The 17,909-nt window shown below is 37.7% G+C and overlaps 1 protein-coding gene across 20 annotated transcripts in view; it reads left to right on the forward strand.

The window, feature by feature from the left end:
- Positions 1 to 17,909, forward strand: part of DLG2 (discs large MAGUK scaffold protein 2) — a gene marked incomplete at both ends in the record, with an annotated part of 2,113,672 nt that overhangs the window by 1,312,167 nt on the left and 783,596 nt on the right. For 3 of the 20 annotated variants that reach the window (XM_080704552.1, XM_080704558.1, XM_080704559.1), the window contains one exon: positions 3,571 to 3,675. The exons of the other annotated variants lie outside the window; for them this stretch is intronic. In XM_080704552.1, coding sequence (XP_080560678.1) covers positions 3,571 to 3,675 — 105 coding nt within the window. Of the gene's footprint in view, positions 1 to 3,570; positions 3,676 to 17,909 lie in introns of those variants that run through there. 20 annotated transcript variants of the gene reach the window in all.

The raw sequence follows: 17,909 nt of genomic DNA on the forward strand, positions 1-17,909 counted from the left end.
ATTATCTTGAGAGAATTAAGAAGAGTCTCACTAAATTTATGAGCATTGATTCTCTAAGAATTGATTAGAGTTAAGATTTGTTAGCATCCAGAAGAGGAAGTTACTAGTTTTGTTGAAGAATAGCCTTAGCTACAGACCAAATCAGAGTATTAAGTTGGTTTCCATTGTTTTGTAGATGTTTCCCTGGTGCTGTGTTCCTTCCCAAGTAACCACTAAAGTCTGCTTTCCCACCTTGTATCTTTGGGAAGCCTTTTGACTCGCCTTGGGTCTCAGGCACTTCCCTGACTATCTTTTGCATGTACAAATTCTACCTTAGTGTCAAACTTTAGCAAAGTAATAAACCTCTCATGAGGCTACCCTGATTTTTCTGTTGATGGAGTGTCTTCTGTTTTATCGTCTTATGGTTACTTTATGGTATCTCTTTCATGGTGCTTATGCTTTTTCACCCTTTTTACATGTGTGCCCATGTAACATCCCTTACAATAGACTCAAAGTTTATTGAAGACAGATTCTGTATATCTATTTGCTCACGGAACCATCAAAAAGCATAGCACATGGGATATGCCTCACATGTTTGTCAAATCAGTGAATAAATGGATGGTTTCAGAAGCAGGTTTTATGTTGGGGTTCTACATGCAGACTGAATCCCTACCCTTTTTTCCAAAGAGTAAGGAAAAGAGGACCATGTAGTAGATACTGCTTAAATGAATGAACGGTTGGGCCTGCTGAACAAGAGATGGAAGAGGTCCCAAACATGACAGAAGACCCAGAAACAGCAGTGATTATTTGCCCAAGAAACTTAGAAGGGATTGACTGGGATTTGGGAAGATGTTTTAAGAAACTTTTATTTTCTTGTTTCTTGAGAAAGTCAGAGCACTTACTAGGGAAGGAATATTTTCGGGAAGTTGTGGGCTGGCTAGCCGACAGTGCACCAAGAAACAGCATGTGGCTAGGGCAGATGGGAGTGTAGAAGGGCAGGAATGAAGGCAGAGGAGGGACTGTGGGTGTGAGCTGAACAGAACACCATGAATGAGAAAAAGAGAAGGTTGGTTGAATTGATACTGAAAAACAAACTGTCTAATGGCAATAGCCTTATGGCATACACCATGAAATACTAAGGAAAACAATCCCCTTACAAATTAGACCAGGTAGAACATGTTTTTTTTCTTTTTGTGGTATGAAGGATTGAATTCATGGGTATTCTATATCTGAGTTACATCCCAAGAAACTTTTTGTTTCTGAAATAGACTCTTGCTAGGTTTTTTTTTTTTTTTTTTTTTTTGGGTGGTACTGGGGTTCCTGGAAGCCCTTCTACCTCTGGGCTACACTCCCAGACCTATTTTCACATTTTTATTTGGAAACAGGGTCTCCTAAGCCAGCGCGCGCGGCTGGCTTCGAACCTGCGTGATCCTCCTGTCTCTGCCTCCCAAGCGCGGGGAATACAAGCGTGCGCCACCACGCCCAGCTCTTGCTAGGTTTTTGAGAGTCCCACTAATTTGCCTAGGCTGCTCTTGAAGCTGCAATCCTCCAGTAAAGCCTTCCACATACTGGGATTACATTTGTGCGCTACCTCTCCTGAATTTAAGTAGAAATGTTAAAAGATTGGTTCTATTTCCAATGTCTTCACTTCAAAATTTAAAAGCAATTGAGATAAGGAGACTTTTCTGGTATTAGTTAGCCTTTGAGACTTTTACACCTCAAGGTCATTAGTGTGAACGAATCTACTATTGCCAGGGTAAAATGTAGGAAAAAAAAAAAAAAAAAAAACTAGGTAACCCAAATCATGCAGCTCTTCCAAAAATAATACTGCAAACAGTCTTTCACTTATGACCAAACTGCTTCCTACAAATTGGACTTTGTTTTGCACCATTTGGATTTTCTAGGTCAATTCAACGCACAATTTGTTCATGATGCTGCAACCTCCCCCCCCCCATTGCCTCTTACCCTTAAAAATACGTAAGTAAATAGAGCAATTTGGGGCTATGAAACAGGGCCAGAGAACATGTTTTCCTTTGTGCCTTTTGACCACTAGACACCTTTTCCCAAGATGCCTCCTCCTACCTCGGCTATCCCATGGAAATGGATGGCTATGGAAGAGACTCATTTTATTGTGCAGGATACTGTCTTCAGGGAAGGGAGCTCATCAAATTGCTTCTTCTCCTATTATATATTTGAAATCTATCTAGAATCAGAAATAAATGTACTTCTTCCAGCAAATAGGCCACACAAATCCTTCTTACTACTTTTAAATTTTAAGATCAGCTGAGCATGGTAGAACATGCTTACAATCCCAGTATTTGGGATTCTAAAACAGGAGAATCTCAGAGTTGAAGACAGTCTTTGCGACATAGAAATAATCTCAGCAACCTAATGAGAACCTGTTTCAAAACGAAAAGTAAAAAGGACAAGGAATGTAGCTCAGAGGTAAAATACCACTTGATTTAGTCCCCATATATTTTTTTTTTCCAGTACTGGAGATTGAAATCAGGGGCATTTTACCTCCAAACTCTACCCCAGACTTTTTGTGTGTGTGTGTGGTACTGGGGTTCCTGGAAGCCCTTATTCCTCTGGGCTACACTCCCAGTCCTACTTTTTAAAATATATTTTTATTTGGAAACAGGGTCTTTTATGCCAGTGTGGCTGTCTTCGAACCTGCGCGATCCTCCTGTCTCCACCTTCCAAGCATGGGGATTACAAGTGTGTGCCACCACGCCCGGCTACCCCAGACTTTTTTTTTTTTTTTAATTCTTTATTTTGAGACAAGGTCTCATTAAGTTGTGGAGGGCCTTGCTAAGTAGCTGAGGCTCTCTGCGAACCTGCAATCCTCCTGTTTCAACCTTCCCAGTACTGGGATTACAAGTGTGTGCCACCATGCCCAACATAAATAAAATAATTTAAGATAAACAATTTACTAAATTTTATACCTACAACCTTTTTCCTGACTAATTTTTGGGAATAATCTTAGATAAACAACTGGCCATGTAATAAAGGCAGGTGAAGACTAAATCACATCTCTGTAGATGAAGAATATATAACCTCTATGTCTTAATTGAGAGAGAAGCTAGAGATATTAAAAGATACTGTGAGTCTGAATGTTTTTCTCACACAGTAGCCAAGTGCAGACACCTACCAGTGTACATACATCTACGTATGTAGCCAATTCCCTTCCATTTTACTCTTTCTCCGAGCTACTCAAATCCTACCTCTCCTGCCACCCAAATTTTCTGGTAGAAATATTTTTTTACATCTCTCTCCCTCCTACTTCCTTCCCCCCACACACTTATGGTATGTGCAGTTTCTCTAGACCCATCTGAAGACAGGGGGACACTGTTGGGATTGCTTTTCACAAGTGTGGGAACGCAAATCATTCCCAATGAAAACATCTGTCTCTGTTCAAGTCATGCCCAGTTATCCCCCAAAAGAAATGTTCTGATTAACTTTTTTTAAAAGTCTTAAGATAGCAGTTTGTGTAGCAGATCTAATTAAGAAGTTTATGTAACAGATCTGCAAGGTTTTTTCCTTCTTCAACCGGGTTCTTTGAGCTCAGTTTGAGTGTAACCAGCTTTCGATATGCAACGGCCAAGTGCTTCCCGGGCTGAGAATTATCAGCTTTTGTGGGATACTATTGCTTCCTTAAAACAATGTGAGCAAGCCATGCAACATGCATTCATTCCGGTAAGGATTCTTTTTTTAAATTTTCTTAAGGATTACTTGATTTTTATCCTTATTTCTTTCTATTATATCTATGGAGAAATTCTTATTCTATGGCATCTTCTCTGTAGTTCTTATTTGGAATAAATATATGTCTGTTTTTGTTTGCTCTATATAAAATCTGAATTCTTTTTGACCAAACATCAGTAATAAAGAGCAAATGGTTGGAATGAATGCATCCCACTAAAGATAATAATTTCAAATAGTAGCAGATACTAAAGAAATGGCACAATATTGCTATTTACTATTAGTATTTGAAATAACCTACAATGTCTATTTCCTGGTTGGTTTCCCCGATACTACTTAAAATTGTCTGAATGTCTTTTTGCAGTTGATTTCAGTATACAGATTTAGAAGTCATAGATCAGTTTTGAGATTTCTGTTCTCTGCTACTTTGAATAAAATCTCTGTAAAACCTCTCTTGAGAAGTGTGATTGTTTCTTTAGTAAAGTTGTGATGCAGTATTTGTAGATTTGTAAACATGCTTGATGTTTACAAAAGACATGTTTACAAATCTATAAATATTGATAAAATATACAATCTATAAATATCTGATAAGATATACAAATCCATAAAGTGAATTGATAAGTGAGGCAGCACGTGTTTTGTATTGTAGCCCTGATGTTTGTTCTTGAATGTTATTCATCTAGAGGAACCAGGCTGGATACATGTGGTAGACTGAAGTGAGGTGAATAGGACTTGGAAGATGAATATATGGTTCTTGATTAAATGTGTTTTGAAGTATTAAAACAAACAATTAGAGAGTTCTTTTTGTGGTATTGGATATTGAACTCAAGGGCATTCCACCTCTGAGCTAAACACCCAGCCCTATTTTGTTTTGAAACAGGTTCTTTTGTTAAGTTGCCGCGGCTAGACTCAAACCAGTGATCATCCCGTCTCAGCCTCCCATGTACTCGCCCAGGGAGAGCATATTCTTAAAAATTAATCCCTACTAAAAATTATTTGAACTCTCATAAGTAAAACATTATTTTGACATAGAAACTCAGGAGATATTCTCTGTCGACAGTTGAAATACATAAATCTTCCTTGAAGTTCAAGTTATATTTAAATGTCTCAAGATGGATGTTTTCAGATTTTTCTCTGCAACTTGGGAATCACCGAAATGTTTCACATACTGCCCTATTTGAAGTCCTTAATGATTCTGTTTGAACTAGAATCTGATACATATAGTTTGCTTCTCCTGGCTTTATCAAACTCCTATTTCTCTGTGTTGTTAAGGAAAGGATGATGTTCCCTGGAAAGTTTTAGCATCTGCTCCTCTGCATAACTTCTCTGGCCAGGCATAATTACTTTTTCCTTCTTGTTTACCTGTAGGTACCCCTGATTGGTCACATAACACGATATTGCTAAGTGCTTTCTTTTCTGTCTTACCCAATTATTTTGTCCTTCTTGGATAAAGGTGAACAGGAAAGCTGTAGAAAGAAACTAACATTTATTTGTTTTTCTTATTTTCCTGTCTTGAACTCTTTGATTATAATCATTCGTCTGTTCCTAGAGTGTGACAGAAAATGGCGTTCAGTGAGTAGTTGAGGGATGTATAAATCAACTAACAGGAATCTCTCCAATTCCAGAATTTCCAGTTAATGCACTTCCATCGTGGATTTTGTTTGTACTGACCTCACAAAATTGTTTCTATTCGTATCTACTTAGGGATAATCGTAAATCATTGCAGTTGGGTGGTGGCATGGACAGTGATGTGTGAGGACAAGTCATAGACCCTTATGAGAAAAGATAGCCTTAAAGTCAATTCCCTCAGCCCATGGGGACTTTTTCTTCCACACTAGTGTCAGTTGGCAATTTTCCTACTGTACTCAGACATATAAACATATCCAAGTTATCATTCTGGTTCAACTATTCTAAATCATTTTTAGAAGATATTAAAAATTTTCAGATCTCTCAAATATTCTCAAATTTCTTTCAGATATTTATTAAAATGAATATAATTATAATTTTATGAAAGCATTTTTAAAGAAAATAAAGCCATTAGTAAAATATTATCAGCTGAGAATAATACTGTTTAAATTGAGCCTCCATTTATTTTCAGTATATATATATTTATATTTATATAATTTACAGCTTATAAAATATTATTTCTTCTACTTTATGTACTTTCAACTAAACTATATATGTAAGTATATATAAATGTATGTATATATATATATATGTATATATATAAATTTCATGCACTTATACATGTATATATACAAAAGAATACACATATGTACAGGTGATATATGGCACTTTTGCCTAATGATACTTTTTATTGTTTAGGGTATCTTAAATCCTACATTGCTGATTCTTTTATATTAAGGAAATGACAATCTATATCATTCAATTAATGGTCTCCTATAAAATAAACTGGATTATTTTTAAAATAAAATATTTGAAAATGAATAAAATTTAAGAAGTATAGGTATAGAATGATGTGGCTGGTCATAGAAAAACTGACCTGAAGGGTTCATGAGCAGTAAAGTTTCGTGCATGTACTGTGAGCCTGGATTCCTAACACATCATTAGACAGTGGAGCCACCTCTCTTGCATACAGTAAACCGAAAATAGCATATGGTTTTCATTTGTGCAGTTATGTGGACTAATAATAAATTTAACACAAAATCTGAAGTCATAACACTGTTTACATCCTAAGTACCTCCCATCCATATAGTCTAAAATTGACATTGGTGACAATGAATGTAAACATGAATAATGCGGTTCAAAAAGAATACAGAGAAGGAAATCAAACTATGAGGTCCTTCAGAATGTTGAGACTTTATCTCACAAATCTGATCATGTCCTATAGTGATGAGATGGAAATCAAATTTGAAGTTTCCAGCACATTCATCTACCGGACCCAAAGGCTCTGAGTACATAACAGCAACATAGAATTTCTCGTATCTTTTAGCATGGAGTACCCGGCAAGTGTAAGCTCCTAAACATGTATTGAATGATTGATAAAAGGCTCTTTCCTGAAGTCTTTCAGCTAGAATGTTAATCCTCCAGGGCAGGGTTTAAACTTTTCCTACTTATTGTTACATAGCCAAGCACACCTGTACTAAGTAGTAGCTAAGGCTGGCCTAGAACTGCAATCCTCCTGTCTCAGTCTCCCAAATGCTGGGATTAAAAGCTTATATCCTTAAAACACACAAAAGATACAAGGACATTTCTCCAGCAAAAAAAATAAGACATTATATCTATAATAGTGTGAGATAGGTACTGGGATATAACATTCAATATATTAACTATATTTTACATATGCTATTTTAGTTATACCAACAACTGTCTGATATAGATTCAATTATCTCCATTTTACAAACAAAATTTAAACAGGAAAATTAGAATCCTAGAGTCATATACCTAGTAATGGTAAGTAAGGCCAGGCATTTAACTTAATATCTGATTCCACAGTCCATTTCTTTATCCAGAACACTAGAGTAACCATAAAAATCATTAAAAACCAAGATAACTAGCCTAGCATGATAGAGGTAGTAATTAAAAGATGCAAAAAAACATAGAAGATGTAAGAGAAAATGATTCATCTGCTTGAACTAGAGGAGAAGGATGATCAAAGAATACCGAATGGAGAAGTCCAGAGTGAGTTTTAAAGTGGGAGCTTACTAGGTGAGGGAGATGAGGGAGCATGAACTATCCCATGCAAAGGCACTGAGGCACAAAAGAGCAATATGGCATATTCCTTTCCTAAAGACTCCTTTCTCCCCTCCCATTGTCTTTCTCCTGCTTCCCTTCTACTATTTTACTTGTCTCATTTCTTATTATCAGAAAGTTTTTCTTGTTAGCTATTTTCTTTCTAGCTTCCACATATGTGAAAAATCCTAGGACATTTGACTTTCTGAGACTGGTTTATTTCACTTGGCATAATGTTTTTCAGTTCTATTGTTCTTTATGGCTGAGCAGAACATCAATTAGTATTATATCCATATTTGAAAGTACAAATTCTGACCTTACTAGCATGAACAGGGTGGGGCTAGGGAAGGAGAGGAATGAGGTTAAAGAAATATATGCATATTATGAATATATCACTTTGAATCTCTCTGCAATCTGTAATTATATTGTGCCAATAAAATGAGAGAGAGATAAAGGAAGAGAAAAAAAGAGAGAGAAAGAGAGAGAGAAAAGAAGGAAGGAAGGAAGAGAGAGAAAAGAGTGAGTGAGCAAGCATTGTGGAATGAAGGCAAGTTATCAACCTTCTCAGATTTTGGTCTACCTCTCTGAAGAAGCAAGGTCAGAAATCATGAGGACAAGAGTCAGGTCACTCATTTGAGGTCAAAAGTCCTCCAGGCAAATCAGTAGAAGAACACCAAATAATTCAGGCCCACAGACCAAGCTGCTGGGGTTTAGGAAACGACTTCCAGACCTCTGGCTCCATAACCACCCCCCCCCATGTGTCTCAGCCCACAGCTTGGCAACTGTCAGTGCCTAGATCTGTGGATGAATGCACACAGAAGCAGAGAGAGCTTGGGCACAAATAGAAAAGGAGGAAACACAAGCATAATAAAAAAAGGACATGAGAAAGTACATATTCCCAAAGAAAGTAACCAAGGAAAATGAACCTACACAGAACTAGGGAGCTTAAATTATGGCTTCCTGGGCCTTTGAAAACTCCCCGTTCTTAGTTCCACTCCTTCATGTGGCCTACCCTGCTATGCTCCTAAATAATGCACTCTGGATTTTTGTTCAGCTTGTGCAAGCAGCTTTCTGTTCTTGCAACTAGAGAACCTTAAGTAAGATGGTCCAACCAGTGACTCTCAGCACAAGGATAAGACACATACATCCCTGCAAGAAAGGGCAGATCAGAGAGAGACAATGAGCGAGTCAGCTGAGCATGAGGGGGTTCCAGATGAGGGCTTAAACCACATCCCTTCTGTCTATTTTCCCTCACACCTGATAACCTCCTGATACAACTTCACCTCCCACTTAAATCTTCATTAGCACCCACTGGTAATAAAGGAGAAGGGAATTTACTTACAAATGGAATTTACTTACAAATCCTTAATCCTCACATATCAACACTGAATGTCCCTGTTGTCCTTATCTCCACATTAGAGGGTCAGGTACCTTGTTTCAAACCAAATTGCTAGTAAGACCAGAGGAGAATCCTGGTCTTCTGACCCTCCTCCCACTTTCATGTCTTCACATGCCCACCAAGGTATTTTGCCCGTTTTACTTTTGTGCAGTTATTCTGGTTTGGATTATGATCATTTTGTAGTTTTATTTCCACAGTACCGCTCACTTCCCCTCTTCCTGTTTCCTTCAGTGCCTTAACTATGATGCTTGCTAAATAAATCTCTGCTGTCTGATTTAATACTTAAACAGTGGAAACTTTGGTAGCAATGAAATGCTAATGGGGAAGGACTCTTTCTTGTCTTGAGTCGATCCTTCCAGTCTCTCCCCTCAGCTTCTCCTTCACTTCCGTTCATGTTGCCAGTGGTTCCGGGGTGTCTGCTTTGAACCGTTGTAAGCTTAGGTCAGCTCTAAATAGCACTGGTTTGCTGATGACTTTCAGTACTGGTTCATAGTGTTCCAAGTGTGTTTTGTCCTCTCTGGGTTCTAAATTACTTGACTCATCTCCTCAATCACATTGAATTCATTTCTCTCTTTTGTTCATCTTAACCCCACTTTGCATTTCTGTCTGGTAATACCGCAATTTCTAGTCTATTTCTTCTGAAGAATAGGAACTAGGCTATTAATGGAATTCCTATTAGTGAAGAAATACAGATGACAATCTGTGGAGACATTCAGTTGAAGGGGAAACACTGTTCAAGAGGCAACCTGAATAAATCCAACAACTTGAGACTGCATGGGCACTTAAAAATTGCCAGTGAAAGGGAACGGAATTATGACTCTTGCTTTTTAGCCAAAAAACTTTGCTTTTATTTTTCTCCTTTAGGAAGTTTGTATTCTCTTTGACTGCTGATCTCATCCACATTTGGAGTCCACAAAAAATTAATACAAAGTGTATTAATACAATTTTTGTATTCTAACATGGCTCATTTTTCATAGCACAGGTATATACTATGGTAAAATAGTTAAACTCAAGCTAAAGCATTCTTGCCTCCATCACCCAGACTGGAAATTGCAAAAATAGGACCTTGAGTTTATTTGTTACAGAATAGAAAAGACAGTTGCTCAGGGTTAATAATAACCATCTTTCTCCATGTAGCAAAATAAAAATAAAAATTGTACACTCAACCAGATGTAACAGGGTGCGTGCTTGTAATCCTAATACTTGGATAACTGAGGCAGGAGGATTTTAAGTTTGAGGACAGTCTCAGAAATATAGTGAGACTCTCAGTAACCTAGGGAGAACCTGTTTCAAAACAAAGAGTAAAAAAGGGCTGGAAGTGTAGTTCAGATGTAAAATGGCTATGGGTTCAATCCCCAGTAAAACACACACACATGCACATGCGTACACATACACACACAATACTATATATACACCAGAAACTCAAAGCTCTTTTTTTGGGGGGGGTTCCTGGAAGCCCTTCTACCTCTGGCCTACACTCCCAGACCTATTTTATTTTTGGAAACAGGGTCTCTTAAGCCAGCACAGCTGGCTTCGAACCTGCATGGTCCTCTGTCTCTGCCTCCCAAGCGCGGGGATTATAAGTGTGTGCCACCACGCCCGGTTTAAAGTAGATTATTTCTAATTATAACTTTGTCAGGTAGGATTTTACGTATCCCCATATATTTAATGTGAGAATCAAAGTACAAAAATTGAAATGGCAGCTGAGTGTGGTGACACACGCATGTAATCCTAGCACTGGGAAGTTGAGACAGGAGGATCCAGGGTTTCCTGGCAGCTTCAGCTACTTAGTGAGGCCATCTGCAATTTAGTGACCTTGTTTCAAAATAAAGAATAAAAAATAGGGCTAAGGGTATAGCTCTCAGTTAAAATGCCCCTGGGTTCCATTCCCAGTAACACACACACACACACACACACACACACACACACACACACACACACACACAGAAAAGAAAAAAGAAAAAAAAGAAAAATGGAAAAGAAAACTGAAATGGCCAGTATCAGCAATGGTTAAATAGGAATACATCAACTAGTAAGACTAGAATCTCAGTCCAGTGCACTATTTGCTCTGATTCAAAGTTTCAACTTTTTCAACATCCTTTTGCGGGGGAGTCTGGGGATGGAACCCAGGAGCATTCAACCTCCAAGCTACACCCCCTGCCCTATTTTTTATTCTTTATTTTGAAACAGGGTCTGACTGAGTTGCAAAGGGCCTAAGTAGCTGAGGCTGACTTCGAACCTGTGCAATCCTTCTGTCTCAGCCTCCTGAATGCTATGATTAAAGGACGTGAATCTAATATTTACTCGGCCATTTTCTAGGTTTGGTTAATTGCTCACATTCTCTGAGCCACTTTATCCTATGTAAAATTTGATATGATGCAGATGTTTTGGTTGTGGCATGAGGTAATGAGAGTTAAATCCTTAAAACAATTCCTAGTTTGGGTCTTCATTATTATTAATATTGTTAAATTTTAATAACAGGCTAACAGTATGCTTTTACAAACTGTATAGTATCCACATATGACCCCATTGCTTCACATGAGATTGACAAAATAATCATAATATAACCTTCATTTTGCTCTAAACAGACATTTTTAGAGATATTAAATGAATCAGCTAAGATCATCATAGACATGAAGAGAAATCTTAAATTCCAGTCATGTGATTGAAGTTCTAAGTGTTTTTGTTGCTGTTTGTATGATACTCAAAATCAAACTGGCATTAATCTCTGAAGTCACACAATTTCTATTTATAGTTGGATATTACTGAAGGGGGAGGGTATGGGATAGAAAACAAGGCAAATCATATTGTGTGTATTTATGAAAGTATCACTCTGAATCTCACTATGATGTACAATTGCAGTGTGCTATTAAACATTTTTAAAAGCTAGCCACACCTAAAAAATAATTTATGCAGTTAACTCACCTGACCAAGTTTCACAGGGCTACAGCTCACCCTCGAAGCTTCTCTGCTAACTCTAATGCAGGGCTAGAAGCTGGTCATTCCATAACACAAAAGCATCAGGTTCCTACTAAGTTAGAGATGAGGAGTCATGAGATGAACATTTGCAAATATTAAATTTATAAAGAAGTCATTGCCTCCTTTTTGGTTTTCTGGGGAAATCTTTTGTAATGAAGGATTTTCCCAACAAAGAAAAGGTTTGGGGTGTGTGTGTGTGTGTGTGTGTGTGTGTGTGTGTGTGTGTGAAATTGCAATTTTAAGGGATAAAATAGTGTGAGACCACAGAAAAAAGAGAACCTCAGCCTGGAAATCATGCTCCAACCTGTGACGGAGTGCCTTTGACATCCTCCTTTCTGCCTTCTTCCTCTTCCTTTCATTCATTTTTCTTGCCATTTCCCTGTCTGTTCTCTAGCCTACAGCCACAGATAATATTCTTTCATTTTTACCCAGAACACATTTTTGGGACATTATGCCAGGGCTGGGAAGAGCTAAATGAAACAAACAGGACTGTAGTTCTGTAAACTAACTGAGAGTATGAAAGCCACTGAAAAACTGAGAAACCAAATGTAACATACTCACGGCCGCTCTGGTTATCTAAGACAGCTGTGGAGCTAGGAACTGGTTGGTATTTCAGACCCGGAGACTTGATGAAGGCTCTTGGCTTACAGAACAAAGAGTTCACTGCCTATTTGGTGACAATATACAAACACATCTGCCGAATATATTCTTTGGCAACAGCAAGTGCCCAGTATTTAGCAAATTTCTATTTTTCTACTTGCATTCATTTCTTTTTATTTGTTCTCTCTGTGTTTTTCCTCACTGAAAAATAATTCAAAAAACATTAACCTTGAAGAAAAATGAGAAGGGGAAAATTGTGAGACTTGTAGACATTATCAGAATTTAAACTAAGGAAAATATGACTAAATTTTTCTCTACCGTGTTCTTCTCCTACCCAAGTGTCATCTCTTATAAGCAGGTCCAGTCCTCATTTTTTTCCATCTGTAAGATGAGCATAGTTGAAAAGTATAATTAATAGAGTGTGAAGAGGAAGATAAAGAGTGAGTGTAAAGTACCTACATGTGGCTGACATACAAATTTGTCTTAGTTTGCAATCCAGTTTAGAATAATGTGTTCCATAGTGCATGACAAATTCCATATGCCCATGCATGGACCCCACAAGACAGTGTAGTTCAAGAGCTTGTCACCAGAAGAAAACAAACCATTGTCTCTTTCTACACATTCATTAATTCTGTTGTCTTATGGTTTCCTGATGATCTCATCTTTTACTGCTATGGTTCTAGTTCCACAGATCTAAAAATCAATTAACAGTCACTTTTTATGTCTATATAGTTTGTCAGCCACTGTTCAGAGTCTAGTTTGGGTGGCTGGTAAGGAAATCAAGTGAGACAAGGACCCTACCTTCAAACATATTACAATTTCTTCAAGGTTATACAAATATCATACAGGAATCAATCAGCCATCAACACCTATAAGAATAGAAAAAAATCTTCACTAGGAATGTCAGGATGTGGTACCTCACAACACTTCTCTTTCTTTTTAAGTATTTATTTTTTCAAACATATCTGTCCAAGTCAGGATTAAAATTTTCTAATTATAATCGATCAACATATATCTCAATACCCTTAATTTTTCTTTTATTAAATCTATCTTTCTATCTCTTCTTTTACATTGGTATAAAACCTTCCATAGAGTTTTTCATGATCTGAGTTTTGCTGACTAAATTGTATTGGTGTCATTTAACACATTGCTGTCCTTGAGATTTCTTATAACTTTGTGGTTAGATCAATAGGATTTGATTTAGTCCTAAATAGGTCCTTCTGGATCAGTATGCTTAGTGATTCAGATGTTCACAAGACTTGATAAAAGGTATCTGAAGGCCAATCCAAAGGGATTTATACACAATAGTAACCATACAAAAAAACATTACAAATATCAGAGGCATTGTATGAATGGGATTTTTGCAAAAGAGCCCATGTCTTCCTCACCAAAACTTATCAAAAAGAGACTTAAAATCTTTAATATTTATAATTCAATGTGAGCTTAAGTGGAGTAGTAAAAATAATGAGTGCTTTAAAATGTGGGAGAGATAAAGGATCATTTGAGTCCTAGAGTGACAAATGGGGAAGATGTCAATGTGACTTTTAGATTGTATTCTATTACCATCTATTTTTATATAAAATAATGTTTTAGATTGCCCTTGCAGGATAGATAGATTTGGATAGGTCAAAAAGAATGAGGATTATCATCAATTCAGGTTGTGGAAAAGGAAACAAAGACAGTGTGCTGGGCATGTACCATGTACACTCAGAGTAGTAAAACTCTTAATCTGATAAAAGAAAATAAGAGGAAAATAGACAGCAATTACCTTTCGACCAGTTATTATGTGAAAGGACCTGATCCAAATAGTACAGAAAAAACAGAGCCTCATCAGCCTAAATAATTAGTTAATTGTCACTTGCTCAAAATTCTGGTACCTAAATCTGGACAACACAACTGCTAAGATTCCAGCTCTTGGGTAGTGTAGCGACAGGGAGCAGATGGCATCCACATGGATCTTTCCAGGAATAGCCCACACGGAGTGAATCAGTGAATTAAGTAGATATGGTTACTGTGGTGTGGGGCACATTGACTAAACCATGTATGAGATTTGAGCTAATGACTGGATTTTTCAAGAGATCTTCAGAGAGCCCCATGTGAATCAGTACACTTTGAGTCATTATAGTTTAATGGTGAAAAATAGAGAGTCTAGGAGTCAGAAACCTGGGTTTGAATCCCAGCTTTGTTTATGTCTAGATGAATCACTTTGATAAACTCACTGAATCATTTCAAGCCTCTGTTTACTTTTCCACAGACAAGGGAAAACCCCACCAATCCCTATAGCATTCTATAAGGACTAAACAATAAAATACAAGTATAAAGCTTACTGTATTTGCCTGGAACACAGTAGTTATTTGACCAATCAGCATTAGTTCCTGTCCCTCTTCCTGTGTGAATTATATGATTGAATGTATATGAACATAGCTTATAAATTATAAAGCGTGATATTGATGTTCAATATATTTATCACTTTGTGTTTCAATGCTGCTATGCAGACTAGTTTTAGCAAGTTGTTTATTTTGGTGGTGTGTACTCAGTGCAAGGAGGAATGTGACAGGGTATGGGTTAGAGCTCTGAAGTGTCCTCATAGCTAATAGTTCAAACAATTTCTATCAATCACTTGATCCCAGTGGGACTGATTCTACTAAAAACTTATAAAGAAAACTATCTTTGATTCCCTGTTCTCTTTTTTTCATGCCTCGTTCTTCAGCCTGCCCCATCTTTTCTGGAGTGGGGGAAGAAAGATGCCTACCTCAGTCTGAGGATCAAATAGTGAAAGTGACACCTTAATTCAAAGAGATGGAACACTAAGGGCAGTTTTCAGAGATCAGTGAGATAACCTGGGTTGACTAGAACAGATTTCTGGATACTTATCACATCTCAGTAAGGTACAGAAGCACGTGCCGTGCCGTGGTTAGAAGCCTCCTACTTCGGAAACAGACTGACAGGTGTGACTTGTGGCTGTTACCAGCAGACGCTAGGCAGGTTACTGAGCATCACTTTATTTATCTATAAAGGGAAGATTATGGTTTTTTTCTTTATTAAGAGAGCTCAGGCAAGCAGAGTTGAACTGAGTTCAAGGCATACTATTCTTTCTTCCTGTACTCTGAGCTAGGCCAGTGGTAAGGTAGGTGGGTAGCAATACCTAGATTTTATTAGTGCCAGGGAGGGTGACCAAGATCATAGTTTTCTCCAAAGTGACTTCCTTGAAGCATCATGCTACAGCCATGAACCTGTGGTTAAGCCTGATTTGCTTAGCCCTCAGGCACTTACTCAGGTCCCTCACCCAAGGTTCTTACTTTGGTGTTCCCAACTGTGTGTGGAGGGCAGGGTCCTACGTCACTACAGGTTGAGCACAAATCAGGTGACCAATCAGAGCCAGTTGGTGGTACTCTAGTGATAATTCCCATCTGGGCTACATCAAACTGCACCTGCCTAGTTGGTCTTGTGAACACAAAACATGAGAAAGAGACAATTGTAAGACATAAAAAATAAACACAGCAACAATTAAAACAGCCTTATATTTATAGAGCTCTCTTTTCCTTCACATGAACTATGTCTCCACCTAACTCCTTGAGAAGTAGGTTAACTGGAAAATAACTTTGTCCCACTTTTAATTGGGGGGTTTCAAGAGACAAAGGGACCTAGAAACGCTGTGAGAACTGGGGAATTGAATCTGAGTCAGGAATTTCTCTTCAAGATATGAAAAACTCTTAACTTTCTAGACAAAAAATAAAAAATAAAACGCCCTGCATTTTTAAACTGTTTTCTGGGGAGGGGAAAAAAAAACTCAGGCAAAGAAATCAGTAGTTATTTGGATTATTATGATGGCTCTGGGATTAGAGAAACATGGATTTGCAAATGGATTGTAGCACCTCTTATATCTGTGACTTTAGTCAAGTGATTTAGTCAGTCTGGGCTCCCCTCCCTTCCTCCCTCTTTCCTTCTTCCTTCCCTCTTTTCTTCTTTCCTCCCCCTCCCTTCTTCTCTACCTCAGTTCCTTTCTTCACTTTATCCTCCTCCTTACTCTTCTTCCCCCTTACCCTCCTTTGTTTCTTCTTCCTTTCCCTTCTCTTTTCTCTCCTTCCCTCCTTATTTCTTTATAATGGTAACAATCATGTCTGAAACACTGTAAGAATTATATGCAGTCATATAAAAGTATTTATCACAGTACCTGGAATACTATCATCACACAATGTAGGCTGAACATTTTATTATGGTTAATTTTGGTTATTATTATCCTATCCTCAGTTTTGATGCGGAGTAATTGTGAGATCTGGGTCTTGCCACTTTCTTGATGTGTCTTCATTTTCATATTTGTAAAATGAAACAGTGAAATTTAGGAGATACTTAAGATTCCAGCTTTAAAATTTTTTATTCAAGAGTGTATGTGTGTCTGTTCTTCCTATTCTGTTCTTCCTCTATCACACACAACCATAAATATATTTTTAACCAGTCATCTACCAAACAATTTCTTGGGTGCTTCCTCAAAACATCTCTGTGTCCTGTGGATGTGGCTATTCGCGCAGCCTTTTCCTGGCCCAGCCTTCCAACAAGCCTGTTTATACAATGGGCTAACGCCTCTGTGGGCCACAACAAAAAGAAGAAAGTTCTTGGACCAATTAGGATTATAGTGCACAGAACAATTTGACTTTGAGCTGGATTTGGTCATTGTTGGTCAACAGTAACAAACAGAACCCCAAAAGATCTGGTAAAGTCTGACTTTATCCCAAGTTGCTCTAGAGCATGATTTCAGAACAGTACTGCTGGGGTTTGAAGGTGGTCTATTTACCATCTATATGACTTTGGAAATGTTATTAACTTCTATTTCCTCACTTTTGCATTAAGAAAAAGTAGTCCTTGTCGCACAGCGTTGTATGAGGATTAAGTCATTTTGTTTAAAAAAATTAAATGCTACAAAGTCATGTTCTTATTACTATCTATCTCAGTATTCATGTTCCTGAGGTTTCTAGGTATGCCTAGGTTTCTGATAAGTCCTTCAAATAATAGTAGTATTGTATTAGTTAACTTTTCATTACTGTGACCAAAATGCCAGGCATAGATAACTTAAAACAGAAAATATTTATTTTGGTTCATGTTTTCAGTCTATGATCAACAAATTCCATTTCTTTGGGCCTGTGTTGAGGCAGAACGTCATGGCAAAAGGGCAAAGCAGAGGAAAACTGCTCAGTTCATAACAGCCAGGAAGCAGAGGGAGAGAGAGACAGACAGACAGACAGACACACACACACTGGGGACAAGAAATACAGTTCTAGGGCATGCTCCAAGGACTTACTTTGTCCAAACAGATTCTACCTTATAAAGTTTCCAACACCCCCCCCCCAATGTCAACATATTATTAATCTTTCAATGGATTAACCCACTGATTTGGTCAGAGCCCTCAGGATCCAATCACTTCACCAAAAGCCCCACCTCTGAGTATTGCTGCATTGGGGACAAACATTCAACACATGAGACTTTGGCAGAAACTTCATTGAACCGTATAAAGGATCTTATTAGTACCAAGAGATGTGAGGCTCCAGCACAATAGATTGTGTAA

Source organism: Muscardinus avellanarius (assembly GCF_963383645.1).
Source record: "Muscardinus avellanarius genome assembly, chromosome: 1".
NCBI lineage: Eukaryota > Metazoa > Chordata > Mammalia > Rodentia > Gliridae > Muscardinus > Muscardinus avellanarius.